Source organism: Lissotriton helveticus, chromosome 11, assembly GCF_964261635.1.
Source record: "Lissotriton helveticus chromosome 11, aLisHel1.1, whole genome shotgun sequence".
Classification (NCBI taxonomy): Eukaryota; Metazoa; Chordata; class Amphibia; order Caudata; family Salamandridae; genus Lissotriton; species Lissotriton helveticus.
In genome coordinates, this window is record NC_136072.1 from 561,103,823 (window position 1) to 561,121,825 (window position 18,003).

The 18,003-nt window shown below is 41.9% G+C and overlaps 1 protein-coding gene across 11 annotated transcripts in view; it reads left to right on the top strand.

The window, feature by feature from the left end:
- The window catches only part of TACC1 (transforming acidic coiled-coil containing protein 1), an 875,899-nt gene that overhangs the window by 831,329 nt on the left and 26,567 nt on the right, over positions 1-18,003 (top strand). For all 11 annotated transcript variants that reach the window (XM_078666332.1, XM_078666333.1, XM_078666330.1 and 8 more), the window contains 3 exons: positions 14,427-14,503; positions 17,163-17,206; positions 17,471-17,631. In XM_078666332.1, the coding sequence (XP_078522458.1) occupies positions 14,427-14,503; positions 17,163-17,206; positions 17,471-17,631 (282 nt within the window). The remainder of the gene's footprint in view (positions 1-14,426; positions 14,504-17,162; positions 17,207-17,470; positions 17,632-18,003) is intronic.

Genomic DNA, 18,003 nt, shown 5'->3' on the forward strand with positions numbered 1-18,003 from the left:
TTCTATGATGGGTAGCCAGTGTAGTTCGCGGATAGCTGGTTTGGCAGAGCAACGGGTCTTAGTGTTGGTCAAAATCCTATCGGCGGCGTTTTGTACTACTTGTAATTTAGTTGTAACTTTCTGGGGTACACCCAGGTACAGTGCGTTGCCGTTATCCAGCCTTGATAGGACGAGACCTTGGATCAAGAGTTTCCTTGATTGGAAAGGGAGCAGTGGCAGGATTTTTCGGGTGGACCGTAGGAGACCGAAGCAAACTCCGGCCGTTTTCCTGGCTTGGGTTTGCATGGTGAGGTTTTTATCAAGCCATAGACCGAGGCTTTTAATCTCAGGCTTGGGAATTGGAGGTTTACCCATGCAGGGGGGCCAGAGGGAGTCTGGATGGAAGTGGGCTTGGTTCCCCATCACCATGATCTCAGTCTTGTCGCTATTCAGCTTCAAGTGAGATCTGTCCATCCAGCTGACTATGTCTTTTAAGCAGGAGTAGAGGTCTATGATGGGATTTTCCTGCTGGGTGAGGGAAACCACCAGCTGCGTATCATCCGCGTATGTCAGGAGTTTTATCCCATATGGGGTGACTATCTTTTCCAGGGGAGACATAAATACGTTGAAGAGTGTAGGGCTCAAGGTAGAGCCCTGAGGCACTCCGCAACGTATAGGGGTCTCTTTAGATGTGTAGTTGCCCTCTATGACCTCTATGAGCGGTCATGCAGAAATGATTTCAGCCAAGACAGGGCGATGCCTGTAATCCCAAGGTCGCTAAGTCGCTGGGCCAGGATCTGGTGGTTGACCGTGTCGAAGGCCGCACTTAGGTCCAGGAGGATCACTGCCACTGATCCTCCTGTGTCCATGATCTTCCTGGCTTCCTCGACCACCGTCACCTTCGCTGTTTCAGTGCCCTGGCCCGGGCGAAAGCCTGTCTGTGATGATTTGAGTAATTCGTTGGATTCAAGATACTTAGACAGCTGAGAGTTGATAAATTTTTCTGTGATCTTGCTGGTGCATGGAAGGAGGGAGATCGGTCTAAAGTTGGAGAGGTTAAGGGGGTCTAGGTTAGGTTTTTTCAGTAAGGCCCTCACCTTCGCCATTTTCCAGCTGGGGGGAACCAATCCGTTGGTCAGCGAGGCATTGATCACATTTACCAATGGTTCAAGGATAGTGGGTGCAACCAGCTTTAAGATTTTGACTGGAGCAGGGTCCGAAGGAGAGCCACTTTTAAGTGAGTGGAAGATAGGGGACAAAGTATCAGGACTTATCGGGATGAATGAGTCAAATCCCGTATTAAGATCGTTGCCCTGCAGTACCGATGGCAATGCCTGGTCTGTCGGGCAGAGGGGTGGGAGTAACTGTAAAATATTTTGGATCTTTTGGTCAAAAAACATAGCCAGTTCATCGCAGTGGTTGTTTGAGGGGTCAATAGAGCCGGTGGGTTCTGGTGTTTTGAGAAGTTGTTTAACGATTTGGAAAGTTTCCCTCGATGAGCATGATGCCGAGCTGATTTTCTCTTGAAAAAAAGCGGTCTGGGCATTTTTCAGGGCTTTTTTATACGCAAGAATGGACAATCTGTAGTCCTTCTTGCGGCTAGGGTCGAAGTCTTTCCGCCATTCTCTTTCGGCTTTTTTGCAAAGTTTCTTTGGCTGGCGGGTTTCCTGGGAGAACCAAGGAGCGGATGTTTTTTTACAGGAGGTAAGATGAGATTTTTTTGGGAGAGTCATGTTAAGGGAATTTTCAATCCAGGAGGAAAACTTCATATCTGCTTTGATAGGGTCTGTTTCCAGGGGTGGTTTGTGGAGTACCAAGGCCTGCTTCCACTTCTCAGTATCTAACTTGGCCCATGGACGCGTGGGTTTGTCTGAGGGTCTATTGGGGAGAAGGATATGAGGTATTTCCCACCTGAAAGGGATGAGTAAGTGATCCGACCATGGCAACGGGATCGGGACCTTAGTTTTAAAATTGTTCATGTTACTTATGATGGGGTCAAGTAGATGTCCGAGCATGTGCGTGGGTTGATTGCTCTGTAGGGGGAGCTGAAGAGTGGCTAGGTCTGCAATCAACTCTGAGGCGGTGTTGTCCTCGCTGTTGTCGAAATGAATATTAAGGTCCCCTAGGACTATCATGTTGGGCGAGGTGCTGGACAGTATAGTTGAAAATTCCACCAGGGAGCTACAGAATTGGCCCAGAGACCCTGGTGGGCGGTATATGAGGAGTCCTGAGAGGGATTTGCATGGGGATAGTTGGATATTAAAATGTAAATTTTCACAGTTCGATAGGGGACTGTCGTGAAATCGACATGTAAATTGGTCCCTATAGATGATAGCAATCCCTCCTCCCTTTCCCTTTGCTCGATCTAAATGTTGCAGGAGGTAACCCTGAGGTAACGCCTGAACAATGTCATAGTCCGAGTCTGGTGTGAGCCATGTTTCTGTAAGAAACAAGATCTCAAATTTCTCCTCTTTTAGTAACATATATATTTCCTGGGAGTGTTTGGGTAGAGATCTACAATTTAATAGAGCCATATTAATGATTGTCGGAGGTAGTTGGTTCTTAAATGTAGGAGAGAGTTTAAATGGGCAATATAGACATTGGGTGCAGCGGTTCTCACCTTTAAGGGAGTTGGCGCAGGAGGCCTGTAGAGGCTGGTTCAGCTGTAGCAAAGAGTCCCTAGAGTACGACAGCCTGGCTTGAGGAGAAAGGTCCAGAGTGCCTGGCCCTAGGCTCGGTCTGGCACGGACGGGCGCAGACGGGCTTGCCTTAAGCGCGCAAACGGCGCTCCCGCTGCGCTCGTCCGCTGCGCTCGTCCGCTGCGCTCGTCCGCTGCGCTTCCTCCAGTGGCACATTTTATATTGAGGAAGAGGCGGGGGCGTGGCCAGAAAAGGGGGCGTGGCCTCGGTACACGCCGTCAATGGCGTCAGCCAGAGGGCGTTGTCGGTGTTTGGGAGGCGCTGCTCGCTTTCAGCAGGGTCCCAGATCGTGTGCAACGGGCTTGTCAAAAGGTAGGATCGTTTTTAAAACACAATTAAAGTGACACTCAATGATTAAAACAGGCAACAAAAAATACAGCTCCCGGCTTCCGCCTCAGGAGTAATGAATCAGTAGCGTGCTTTACAAATGTTTTGATTGATTGATTGAATGTAATGGCATTGTGTGATGTGGAGTGTAGTAGAATTGTGGTGTGGAGTGGCATTGTGTGGAGTAGCAGTGAGTGATGTGGAATTGTGAGGTATTATTTGGTGTGGAGTGGAATTGTGTGGAGTGGAATTATGTGGTATGGAGTAGAATTGCATGGCATTGTGTGAAGTGTATTGGCATTTTGTGAAGTGGGATTGTGTAGTTGGGAGTGGAATTGTGTGGCATTGAGTGGTGTGGCATTGTGTGAAGTGGAATTTATTGGACTGGTATTGTGTGATGTGGAGTGGAATTGTGTGGCATAGTGTGGCGTGGAAATGAGTGCAGTGGAGTTTTTTGACATTGTGTGGAATGGCATTAAGTGGAGTGGAATTGTGTGGCATTGGGTGCTGTTGAGAGGAATACTGTGGCATTGTGTGGTGTCAAGTGAAATTGTGAGGTGTGGAGTATCCTTGTGGGTCATGCTGGTGAAATTATGTGGCATTGTGTGGAGTGGCACGTGGAACTGTGGCATAATGTTGTGTGCAGTGAAATTGTGCTGCATGGAGTTGAGTGGAATTCTGTGGTATTGAATGGAGTTCAAATTGCATGTTATCATGTGGCGTGGAGTGAAATTGTGTGGCATAGAGTGGAATAGAATTGTGCAGTATTGAGTGGAATGACATTGCCTGAATCGGAACTGAATTGTGTGGCATGGAATCATGTGGCATTATATGCAGTGGAGTATAATTGCATGAAGCAGAGTGAAATTGTGTTGCACTGAGTGGAGTGGAATTGTGTGGCATTGTGCAGAGTTGAATTGTGTGGTATGCAGTGGAGTGGAATTGTGTTGCACCATGTGCTGGGTAGTGGCATTGTGTGGCAGGGAGTGGATTGAAGTGGAAATGTGTGGCATTTTGTGGAGCGGAGTGGAATTGTGTGGCATTGTGGGGAGTGGAGGTGAATTTTGTGGAGTGGAATTGTATGGCATGGAGAAGATTAGAATTGTGTGGAGTGGATTGGAGTAAAATTGTGTGGCATTGTGCAGAGTGGAATTGTGTGAAGCGGTATTCTGTATCCTTGTATGGAGTGGAATTGTGTACCATTGTGTGGAGTGTCGCATGGAATGGAACTGTGTGACATAGAGTGGAAATATTTGTCATTTTGTTGTGTGGAGTGGAATTGTCATTGTGTGCAGTAGAGCGGAATTTTGTGGCAGTGGTTGGCGTAGAGTGGAATTGTGTGGCATTGTGTAGAGTTACATGGTGTGGTGTGGAATGGTGTGGCGTGGAGCGGAAAGGCGTGGCATTGTGTGGGGTAGCATTATGTGCCGTGGCATTATGTGGTGTTGCATTGTGTGGCATGCACACAAATCTGTCACCCTCTCTCACCCATATAAATTGTACTGCAGCTGTCACATTTCACCAGACCTGCTCAGATGGTTGTACCAAGTGTGTTGCAATGCCCAGACAGGCATCTGTTTTTTATTTGTTATTCCTCATTCGCCCTTGATAATAAACAGAGATAATTGAAGCTCTGTGGCCCCCCTATTTAATCGAAACGACCACCAGAGAACTCTGTTCCAAAGGCACTGCACTTTACACAGAACCTCTCCTTAGAATTGGCTCTCCCTTGGAACTGACCAGCCGGCAACTGGAGCGGTTAAGTATCTGAGTGTCTAGGCATAATCATAGGACCACAGATTCCAACCAATTTACACATGGTAACCAAAAATCTCTTTTCTTTTTCGATGATACCTTGTCCAAATTAATTGGATATATTTTACAGTGTTAACCTTGTCTCTCACAGTGGGGGGGGGGTATTGTTTATCCCAATTTTTACATATTTCCCTTCGGGCCAGTAAAATTAAATAGAACATCAGCTTTTTGCTGTCAATAAATATAGATTCATGCCATACTGGAAACCCGAAGAAAACCAACTCTGGGCTTACCTGTAGTTGCCTTTCGAGCATTGTAGAAATAACATTACTTACATCAGCCCAGAAATGTTGCAGAGTTGGGCAGTGCAAAAACATGTGAGTATCATCTACCTTTTCTTGAAAGCATTTGGGGCATTTCAGAGTGGCGCCATTCCCAAGTTTGGAAAGCCTTAAGGGTGTACAATAAACCCTATGGAGACAAAAAATGGTTTCTCCTTAAATTTGCAGCCTGCACCGAGCACCGTAGAATACAAAATGTTGCAAGATGCTTGCCATAAGTATTCTAGATGGATACCTGGCAAGCTCTTTTCCCACAGCTCCGTCTGTAGTTTAAAATCCCCCTCTGAAAGATCAATCAGGAGCCAGTATAGGTGCGCCACCTCTTTATTTTTTGCCTGTTTCTTTGTTAGCGCAGATATCCACTCATTCGAGGTGCCAGCACCTGGCCCGACTGCTTGGTGCCAACTTCTCATTTGCAAATATTTTAACCTAGATATTTTATTGTCGATTATGTCTGTCAAACTTTCAAAGGATACTAAAGCACTGTCATCAACTAGCTTCTTCCAACATGATCTTTCTGCTTTTCTCAGAGCAACAGCTAAAGAGTCCTTTGTCCATTCCGGGGATCATCCCAAATTGGAGCTAGGGCACTATAATAATAAATTTTTTGCTCCTTTCGTACTTTGTACCAAGTGGTAGCTAGTCCGCACAAGATCTTTAAACAAACCTTTTTAAAGTATTTGAAATTGCCAAATTTATAGGTGAAACCTTGCTCTCCCCTTTAACGTCCAAAAGCATCACCTTAAACATTCTTCTGATGTCTGAACCATCCCGTTCATTCAACAACATTTTCCCGTTCCTCAATAGACAAACCCATGCATAGTAAATTAAGTCTGGCAGGCATAGTCCTGTTGAATTTTATTTCATTGCATTTTTTAGGTCTGGTTTTAGCAAAGACCTTTTTATTTTACTAAAATTATACATATACTTAACATTATACATATAATATGCTTACTTAAGGGGGCTTTTGGCAAGATATCTTCATCCAGTGATCTGTTGTCATTCACATTTTGCTTCCGCTCTGTACAGCATGCAGATGCTTTTGATGTAAACAAAGGATACATTCCATCTTTGTCAGAACTCATCTGCTGCTCATTCTTTTGTAAATTCCTTCCAAAGTGGCCTTGTTTTTCAGACTGCTGTTCTTTGACATCAACTTTCACAAATTCTGACTATAAGCTAAATATTCCCTTCCTCCATCTCTCATTCAAAGGCAAGAGGGTGACCTTTCGATTTTACTAACATTATGTGTATAACATGCTTACATATAGGAGTTTTCAGCCAGAATTCATCCATTAGTCTGTTATGTCATTCTCATTTTTCTTCCACCCACTCCAACATGCACCATGAACAATATTAGCCCACTTCAGGCATTGACTGACTTCACTATGAGTTACTACATGCTGCCCTTTCACAAGGAGTACATCCACACAAGAAACAGTTCCCTTCAGTGCCAGGGATTTTTGCTTTTCTGAGACCAAATAATTGTTTTTTTGCCTTAAGCCAATGTGTGTGTGTTTTTTTTTTAGATTGACAAGGGCCCGCCCGGGTGTTTCTTGAACAATAATTATACAAACATTTATTTTTTAAACAAGAATTGCCAAAAGGCTGGCGGCAATACCAGACCTGTTGGCTTTGCCAGTGCTCATTTTAGTTTGCGATTAGATGTGCTTTTCTGATGGAAAAAAGTCCAAAATTTGCATGTAGCATTAGAAATGAAAATGCAAGGAACATGAGTGTTATTTACAGAAGTTAAACAGCCCATGTCATAAAAAACAAATGAGGTGTGCACAAAGATTAAATTATAGCAATGAAATGCAAGGTGTTGGACGTTCGAGTTGCACACTGCAGATGTTATGGAAACTGCAGCATCTGCTTATTAAGGAATCACCACACTAGTTTCTGGATGAGGTAGCGCATGAGCACAGCAGGAAGTATGCGAATAGACAAGACGGGTGAGTTTACAGGGGCATTTTAAGAATGGTACCTAATTTCGTTGAACTGATTAAGAAAACATGGCGAAGTAGTGGGTGAGAGGGGAAGAGCACCACGGTCAAGGTGTGGTGGAAGTGGAAGAAGAAATAGTACCTCAATCACAGAGTGAACAGAGGATGGACACTAATAAAGAGGAAGCAATTAGTGCTTGGTTCAAGCGCTACAGGAGAAACAGGAAGTGACGCCTGGCATGCACCTGCCAATTGGGGACAATGAAGCCAACACATGGTAAGCAATGGGCAGGATCGAAGCCCTTTATTGTAAACAATACTCCTCTCAGTGACAGAGCATGTGCTGTGAGCAGGCTAGACCTAAAAATGTGTGACTATGTCTGCAGTCGCCATTTTTTTATTTGTCTCGGTATCTAGCACAAAATAGCTTCTTTTAACATTTTATTAGATTTTTAAAAAGTTTACTTAGCTCCTTTATTTGATGTGTTGGGCCCTTTTCTCCATCTCATTGTGCAAGATATTTGTTTGCACACTTGTCGTAACACAGAAGGATTTTTGATTGTTGTGGTTTTTTTTTCTTTTGTGGCGCCATTCTACCCACCTGTGGCTCTATCAAACTTAAAAAGGTTTGTTTTACTCCATGGCTTACTGATTTTACTCATTAATAGGGTTTTACTGGAAGACCCTCACAGTTGGGTGCAGCAATAAGTTGGTCATCTTTGGAAGATGGGAACTGAAGAATATTGTCTTAGCTTGCGGCTGCTCAAGGAAACCTTGTGGTACAACGTTCAGCAAGGAACTCAGAAGATACTGATGCCTTATGTTTTTAAGCATTGCTTTGTGCCACTTTTCTGCTTCTTTTGCTCATCAAGGTTAGTTGCCTCACCAAGAAAGTCTGATGATTACCCTATAGTAGTGTTTCCTCTGCTCTTACCATTGGCAGGCACAGAAATTGTCAGGAAGATGATCTCTTGCATAGAGGCTGTTGTTAAACAGATACTGGTATAATTTTATGAAAGATTGAAACTTTAATTGCTTTTAGACTGGCTGAATAACATTTCTTTGAGGAGCTCCAAAAAAAAGTGAAGTCCGCATTAGGAATGACATTCAGTATATTGGTTGTACTACTGGAATGAGATACTGAGCCAAGGTCTGCATATAGTGACGTTTGGAAAAATGAAGTCTCCCTCTTGAATAAGACTCCCAACTCAAACATGTTCACCGCCTGCTTGACCAGAGTCGCTAAATGGATGAGAGCTAACTGTCTCAAGCGCAATGCCAAGAAGGACGATGGAGTGATCTTCAGCAAGAACAACTCCATGGGACTCCACCAGTGGCCGGCCAAACTCGGACCCACACTCATCACCTGTGCCAGGAACCTTGGACTAATCATCAAACTGGATATGACTGCACAAGTCAACGCCATCACTGCATCCTGCTTCCGCACCCTGAGGATGCTGATGAAGATCTTCAAATGGCCCCCAAGCGACATTAGAAAAATGTAACTCATGCCCTAGTCACCAGCAAGTGGACTAAGTGAACACATTCTATGCCGGTATCACCAAGAAACACACTAGAAGACTGCAAACCACCCAGAACTTGGCAGCCATACTCATTCCCAAACTCCCACACAGAACTCACATCATAACCACACCCCAGGGAGCTCCACTGGCTCCTAATACATGGACACAGTCGTTTCAAACTCCTCTTGCACACATTCAAAGCACTACAAAACTTAGGCCCCACCTACCTGAATGGTCGCATTTCCTTCCACCTACCACCTAGACATCTCCGCTCCTCAGGACTCCTACTTGCTCATATCCCATGCATAACCAGAACCAGAACAGGGGGAAAGTGTTCTCTTTCATCACTCCTAAAGTTTGGAATGGCACCCCACTTCTCATTAGAACCTCCTCCTCTCTGTGAATTACCCAAGAAGCTAAAGACCTGGCTTTTCAATTAATCAAGCTACCATAGGCAGTGTTCGGCATACCCACCTGCTCAGCGCCAGGATACTCTCGCAGGTGATAGTGCACTTTACAAATGCACATAACTGTATGATACACAGACCTACATGGTCCATAATTCAGAGCAATACTAGAAACAAAGAAAGGGCTAGGTAAGTTAGGAACCTCACCTATAAGTGATTTGATAGCCTGATAGTGTGCGCACCTCATTCTGTTGTTTCTGGACTGTGAGGTTGTGGTAGAAACGTTGTAGACATACTTAACTCCATTTGCCAGAGATGAAAATCCTGACAAGCTATGCACCAGAGAAGGGATCATTTGTCCGCAAGTAAAAGACTTTCTATCTGTAATATACTTCTCATTAACTGTTTGAGGTACACTACATTCCTCTTACAAACCAGCCTTCCTAATTTTAGATAAGCTACAATCCTCACATAATTTGCCACTTTATTACTTTTTGTACACTCCTCATATACGGTAGTCTTAGTCTATGTCCAACTGTCTTCCATGGACTTGGATCCACCAAAAAGCCAGGGGTTGAGGAAGTAACACCATTCACCCCTTGACCTTAATGATATCACAGGAAGAGATGTCACATGACCTTAGCCCTGGTGACATCACAGTTGACATTGCTCTAATTTCATTATAACCGCATGGTTATTGCCTATTTTAGATGCCACTTACATTAGCGTGCTGACGTGATATGACAGGGGAACACTTTTGTTTCTCTTTGTATTAGGTAAAATATTTTACCAGAAACTGTCGTGATTTAATAGTTTCCATAGTGTATACCCCAATGAGAACTGTCTTAAACTCTAGGCAGAGGAAAAAAAGGGATACAAAAATAATTGAAGTTGTGTTCACATATATTAATTGATGTAGACAATACACTGAATATGAACTATTATTATTTTAAGTTATTTTATACTGTTAATACATTTTTATTTGTATTTTCTTAACTAACACTTGGGCGAAGCACAGATGTCAAGATTTTATTCAAACATCATTTTTCATGTATTTATAATAGTGAAAAATGGAAACAACGTGTTTAAAAATGCGTTTTTAAATGTAATCAGAAATTGCCTATTGTACTGGTGGATGTATTTATTTTGGAAAAACTCAAGTGTAATGTTCTAATGGAAGCTGCAGAAAGTAATTAAATATCAGAGAGAGAGAGGACTAGAAGGCTAGTCCGTATCCCCAGGGTTATTATGTCTTCAAAGAGAACTAGTCTATTTTTACTTGATACAGAACTCAGAACTGTATGGGGGTAACAAGAAAAACTCTAATTTCTTTATGAAGCCCTCACCCACCAACCTAGTTGGTGGCATGCTTCATCATCGGGCACACCCGGCGACACCAAATGTGTCCAGAGTGTGCTACAACGCCTGTTTTACAGCAGAGCGGGTATTTTGCTGAGTGTGCAATGATGGTGAAGTGAAAGTGAAATGTTAAAACTATCCAGTAGGTCCAATACCCAGAGGGTTTACCTTTAATATATGGGCCTCTGGTAGTAATAAAAAACAAGGCGGTGGATGTACGTGGCGTGATAGATAGGAACTCCTGCATCCAGTGGGTGGTCTACATGTTTCAGCTAGGCCTTTCATTATAAACTGGCTTTCCTCAAGGCCAGCAATTTGTCATGATTCGTCTCCCCCATATGCCCCGATTGTCTAACTTTTATAAGAACTACTTGATTCACTATATAAATGCGGCAACATGTTTAGCTGATTTGGTGTGGGGTCAAAGGGAAAACATTGACCAAGGCACTTTATCAAAGGGCTTTTCTAAGTTAGTAGACTTTATTGCATGGGACAGGTGGAAAACCTGTCCTGAAATAAAAGCGTAGATATGGGAAAGCTATTGGTTGCAGTGTTCAGATAGCATATTATTTTCCAAATTAAGAGCTATTGATATACATTTGCTATTAAAGAGCAAACATCTATTTGTCTACCCAATTGAAACCTCAGTTCCAAAGCGACCAGGCAGTCGGGAAAAATCCTTGATTGAAATAAAGGAGTTGATGTTTACCAAAAAGCAGTAACTAAGCAGGAAAACATGAAGGATTTGTGTTGTCAATAGAAGTCTGGAGTAAAGTTAATAAATTGAATTTCTTTGTGCTTAGAGGTGCTAATAGGCAGAAAATGCAGTTTTATGCAAAGTGGCTGGTTTATTGAACTCCACAATTCCTTCATGAGATCAATCCAGGATTGTCAGGCTAATGGTTCAGATGCAAATCGACTGAAGTAGCAAATTGGTCCCACGTAATATGGCACTGTGCCGCTGTTTTTAGGACGCAATTTTTCAGTATCTTGAGTTGACCCTCACAGCACAATTTGTACTCAGAGCCACATTGGTGCTATTGGGATATGAGACCATATTAAATCTGACCCCAAGATATAAAAAAACTGATTTATGTCTCAGCTGCCAGAGCCCTGTTACTGCAAAGGTGGAAATCACAATTGATCCCTTCTGTTGGAGAGTGGTTAGGAAAAATAAAGCAAGCCAGAGAGAAAGAATCACTGTGTGCCACCATTGTGGAGGCATTGTAAGGTTCAATAAAATGTGGGGCCAATCCATGCTTAGTTAAAGGTTCAGATGGGCAGGGTTTGCCGAGTACAGAAGATTATATTGATATTTATAGTTCCTGGGGTGTAGCAATTCAGGCTTATTGTATTTAGGGGGGAAAGTATATATGCTATGTAGATTTTTGTTATGTATGTAAAGTCATGTTCAAATATGCCACTCAAGGAGTGAAGGATTTATTGTTGCAGGAGATGGTGTTATGTGCTAAATTATTGCCTTCCTTGATTGCCTGTATCAAATTATAAATTGTGCTCTTTCTGGAGAATTTTACTTTTTGTCATGTTTTAATCTGATTCTCTGATTTTAAAAAAAGTAAACAAAAAGACCATTCTCACTCATACTCACGTTCACACACACTGGTTGATTCTTACTTATTTCTACCCATTCATTCTTAGTCACCCTTACTGCGACTCACTCATACTTTATCACACTCACTTGACCTCACTCTTACTCTCACACAGTATCACGTATTCTCTCTCAGTCTGATTCACTCCCTCAGACTCATTTATCCTCTTATTCTTTCTCACTCACACACCCTCACACTCCTTGGCACTGCTTCACATTCATTCTTATTTATTCTCACTCACATTCACTCATTCTCACTTACTGACTCTCAAAATCACACCTTTTTATCCACTGCCTGTCACTCTCTCACTCACTCTATCTCACACGAGCTCACACTTATGAATAGAAAGCTACACATATACACACCCACCTGCACCCATGCATACAACATATGTTTAAAAGCATTTTATTTTACCTCACCTTCCATCGAAAGTCACAGTCAGGTCCTGGTGCTCCATTTTTATTACACCCATAGCGAATAATCCAGTATTATTCTCTGTTGGCGCAATAACCATGGCAGGAAATAAGGCGATGTAGTCTCTGTGTTCTTGCCCTTTAGTTTGCCATCTGTGAAGCCGTGGGTTACAATAGCAGTCGCAGAGGTCACAAGGGGCAAGCCGAGCTGCGACCCCCAAACAACGTGCATGATCCTACAATGTTAGCCTAGCATGTTTCCTCATCCTATTTCTCAGCATCAAGCCTTTTCCTGATATGCAGCATTATATTAATAATACGAACACACCTGGGCATCAGTTCACCAAAAGGCTTGAGGTAGCCTCAGGCATTCTTCAACTGCTGATGTTACAGGCTGGACCCCTTGTCCCCATTCGACCCCGAAACAGATTCCTATGATATTGAAGCATTAGGAGAATGCAAAGGAGTGAAACGGCGACAAATTAATGGGGCTTTTTTGCACTGCTCACTTCTTTTTTTGCCTGGATTATCCCCAAAACCAGCGATAGCGAGCGGAGCTCCAGGGGAACCCAAGGCGAGGCAGGGATTGCTACCCCTATCAATGCCAACACCTTAATGGCGTCAAGTTGTACATTTATTTACACATTCCCGTTTCACAAGTGTCCCAAGCCACTGTTCCTCTGTGTGACCAAGTAATTGCACTGCTCTTCCCATCCCTCACTATTACCACACTGAAGCTTAACAGGTCTTTCTTTTATTCACAACGTGCACATAACAGTTTCGAATACTCAGTTACAAAAGGAAAACAAAACACACTAGTAGACTGGTTTTCGATTAGTACCAGTGCAACATGCGTGCATTAAACCGAAAAGAGGATCAAAGACCTAACCTAGACTTTCGTAGCTTTGGCCACGTGTCCTTTACTTTATTTCCGCGTTGTGCTTCTCTGACCCTATGTTGTCAAAATGTTGCTACTCTCTCCAACTGCAAGAGAGCCTTCTATTTACGGGAATATAGAGTCTCTCTACCCACTGACTGCTGTCCCCTCATGTGGCTGCTGCGCCATGAAATGTTTTGACTCAGATATTCTGCTACAATGTCTCAGCTTGGCTTCAAAATATTATTTTACCACCCACATAATCTAGAGATCTGTTTCACGCGCATTTCTCCTTTGAAACACCCAACCGAGACAACATTTATCTGAACTCTGATAGCATCCTACAACGTTCTTGTGTGTGCTTTCGATTCACCTGCCTTTTAAAGTGCCGCAAATGTGGTAAATTTAACATAAACAGGTATTTGCCTCCATTTCCAGCAGTTATTCTCCCCTGAACTCGTAGGAATGATTAATTAGCAAGCTTGCCTGTTCTAATTCAGCACATCGAGCACATTGTGTTCCACCGAATAAAGGCCTCTTTGTTATAACCTTCTTCACTCATCACCTAACAGCTCCAACTCTCTGTGCTGCATGCACCCAAGCCTCATGCCTTGTCTTTATTTTCTTGTTTTAATTTCCTAATGTCAGTCTGGATAACGCAGAACTGCACAAATCCCACTGGAGAGAGTTTAACTTATCTTTACATTAAATCAATCAGTCCCAATATTTTACATTTTCCTTTTTATTTGCTGCACCTCGACTTCTGGCTGAGGTTAATGGTGCCCAGCATCCTATCCTTACACATGCTTAGTTTTATTGTATGTGCTGTCTGGTTGGTTTATATGCGGACTAGAGTTGGCAAAGACATTGTATTTGATTATCAAACATCTCTGAAAATTGGTGGGCCATAACTTCAGAATTCCAAAGTACATATCGATGACTGAGGCCAAAATAGCACTAGTAAATTACAGAAAACGTTGACGTTACCACCCATTTGCCTTATAAGGCAAAACAAAGATGCCAAATAGCAAAAACTGACGGTCCTTGTTGAAGTGGCTTGTGTTGCATGTGTGATTTGTAACTGGTTGAGTGGGTGGACAGTTGTTCGATTCCTGATATGGTTTAGAAGTATCGGACATGTTTTTTTCCACACAATTATAAAACCGCACATTTCTTCTTGCCTCTTCTAGATAATTGTGAAGGAAATTGAAGCCAAAGGATGGAAGCAACGGTACGAAGAGAGCAGACAGGAGGTCCTGGAAATGAGGTACTGTATGTTTTTTCATCCTAATTAAATTGGCTTTGTTGGATCTCAGGGTTGTATGCCCAGTCGTCAGCGAAAGGACGCACCAGCAATGTATATACACAGTGTGCTGAGCCAGGTGTGCTGCTCAGGTCGTTATTTACTGCATTCTTCAAGCAGTTTGTTACACTTGAAGAACCCGTTGCAGAACAGTTTACTGTCAGTCCAATGTGCTGTTTCTTGCGTTTTAAGACTTTTTAAACCTTGATCAAACTATTTTTTATATAAACATACTTGTCATAAATTAGCCTTATATATCAAGGCTCCAGACACAAATCTTTTTCAGAAAAATCCGTGTTCCCCTAACACAGGCATAGACAGGAGATGGGTGAACTGGAGGTAGAAAAGGGAGAGCAAAGAGACGTACATGGGATAAAGGTTACGGGAACATCAGGGGAGAAGAAAGCGCACAGCAGAGCCAATCACTGGAAATTAAAGGGAGAAATGGAATTGCTAAGTAAATGATTTAAGTTAAGTAGGAAGTGGGAGGACACGCAGCAGAATTGTGCTTAAAAGGAACTCGCGTTTCACTTGTTTAATGCTCCAATTTGACAGGCTGCAGCAGAAGCACTAGATTGTTTTGGACAGTGTATGAAGGCTTCTGGTGTCAGGGCAGGATTTACAGCAGCATTTGGCTACAATAAAGGGACTTGATAGAAAAGTTCAGGCAAGAGAGAGCAGCGTGGTCACTCATAAATAGGCTGTGGGGTTTTAGGTTTAAACCTATAATAACTGATAAAACCCCACTGAAAGAAAAATAGCCCTCACCGGTGAAAACATATAAACACTGAAAAAACACCTGGACAACCACAAACTAAATGCCATTCACAGAAAGGAAAAAGAGAGTGAAAGAATCCTTTTTTTCTTCCTGAAGGGGTCAATGCAATGTAACGTTGTTATACAAGTAGCAGTAAGAAAGAATGGCTAACATTATTCTGCTTGAGTTTTGTTCTTTAGTGATGCCACTAAAATATTGTTTCTTCTTCCTTTTACTTTTTCAGTTTTGTTGCCTTTGGTCTAAAGATGCAGGGTTTAGTGTCATGTTTTAGGTCTAGTTTAATTATTTTATAAACTATAGAGAATCAGGAAATATCAAACTCATATTTGATATTTTGGCTTAGGGATGCCACTAAAATATTGTTTCTTCTTCCTTTTACTTTTTCAGTTTTGTTGCTTTTGGTCTAAAGATGCAGGGTTTAGTGTCATGTTTTAGGTCTAGTTCAATTATTTTATAAACTATAGAGAATCAGGAAATATCAAACTCATATTTGATATTTTGGCTGCATTTGATTCTTTCACCGATAAGTAAAATGGCTGGTTTCATAAAAATCTTTCCTAATATGTGCCATCACATTTACCCACAGAGAATGGGGAAAAACCCTTAATACATCAGACCATAGTTTCTAGTGGGTCAGTATTGATAGTAGGTGAATTGCCAACACCTCAGGCTTTGAACATTCAATGCAAGGTATAGTGACAAGTATATATTTCACCAAGCATGTGGGATAGTGGTGAAAACCTGACACCAGACTTTTGGAAAACATGGGACGCAGTGTCACTTGTAATGCTCTGCAAAAAAGGTTATTTCCAAGTTTAACAAAGATTGTAGTGATATTGTTTGTATTTGCAGTGATTCGGCTACGTATATAAAAAAGTTGCGTGATGACCTGTCAAAACTGATACCCGAGCTGAAGTGATTCCCTGTAGTAGATCCTTGCCACTTGTTAGATGGTATGCTGAAAGCATCTTTACAATCTTAAGAGTTAATGAGGGATGCTATTGACTTTTTAGTCCATTCTGGTGCACTGGTTTCTAATGCACAGGAACTAAAACGCAAATATTTATCATTTCGTGCTTTATGTGGCATCAAAGAAAGAGTCATCCCAACTGTGTCCCTTAGCTGATGGTTCTCGGCCCAATGGGCTAAGAATGCTGAGGAGCCTTTTCACAGAAGTTTACATGGGAAGGAAAGAGCGAGCGCACATGACTCAAAGACTCACTGAAGAAGTATTGTATGGTGTACTACAATAAGATTAATTTGCACTGTCTATATACCATGTTCTTTCAGTGCAGAAAGCAAGCAATAATAAAAGCAAAACGTTCCATAAACACCGGAAAAACACTTTTTCTGTTGTTTTTAGTGGCTCAAAAATGTGTAACCACTGATAAAAACTGTTTTTAAGATATTGAAAACACTGAAAAAAAACCACCAGAATTGACCAAAAATAGAAACTGAAAACAGGAAAGCCTACTCATAAACAAACAAGCATCTGGAGGCACTGATAGCTACTTCAGAGGGAGAAGTCCAAGTTAAGTGCCATCTGATGAGGCCAAGTCAAGGAAATATGATGAAGAACATGGGTGAGCTTAACAAAATGCCTTGTTGTGAGCATGAGTTGGCCCTAACTGAGGGTTAGTAGAAGAAACAAGCAGTAAGATCGGTAAAATCTACGTCCTACAAATATCAATTGCCTTTAAGATTACTGTCCAGTAACTCATGTTAGTGCTTAAATGTTTTTGAAAATATTCACTATCAGAAACCTTTGTTTAGTTTCACATTTCAAACAAACTAGTAAATACTTATTTAAAATATTAATAAAATGCTATCTCTTTTATTTTGCAGAAAAATTGTTGCAGAATATGAAAAAACAATTGCACAGATGATAGGTAAAATTAAAAATTAAATAAATCTATTGTTACCTTATAGAGTGTGTTTCATGAATCATTCCTCGTGTAATTAAATGTTTGACTCTTTGAATACGCTGCGTAAGCTGGTGAAAGATGACAGAATCTCTGGATCCACTCCATTGCCCTGATTTATTTAATACATTTCCATAAACTGAGGTAATGGGTCATATGTGTTGATTGTGATCTGCAAGTTTTTTTAAAGAGTAATAGTTCACCTTGTGTATGTTTTATTGTGTCAAACAGAAGATGAACAGAGGACCAGCATGGCGTCTCAGAAGAGCATCCAGCAGGTCACAATGGAGAAGGACCAAGCAGTGTCGGACCTGAACTCTGTAGAAAGGTCTTTGTCTGAACTCTTCAGGAGATACGAGAACTTAAAAGGAGTCCTCGAGGGCTTCAAAAAGGTGAGCCGTACATACCTTTTCAAGCTCTGCAATACGGCGTGGCTCAACGGCAGACATGGGTGACCCAAACATTTGGCTTATTTATAGAAAATATGGCCTATGTTAACAAGCTTTCTCAATTCACATATCTATATTTCCCAAATATTATGTAACATTAAAAAACAGTTACACGCGTATAGTATAAACTTCTAACTGATTAGACACCTCTAATCTATTAGGAGCTACTGTATTCACAAGGTTGAAGAGATTTGAATGCAAGGTCATTCACATTCTACCATTCTACAGGTGTAGATACCACTATAAGCACATCCAGCCCCTTTTAGGTTGAAGCCTACCAGGTTGCTCTCTGGTTTGCCAACGACATCCTAGGGA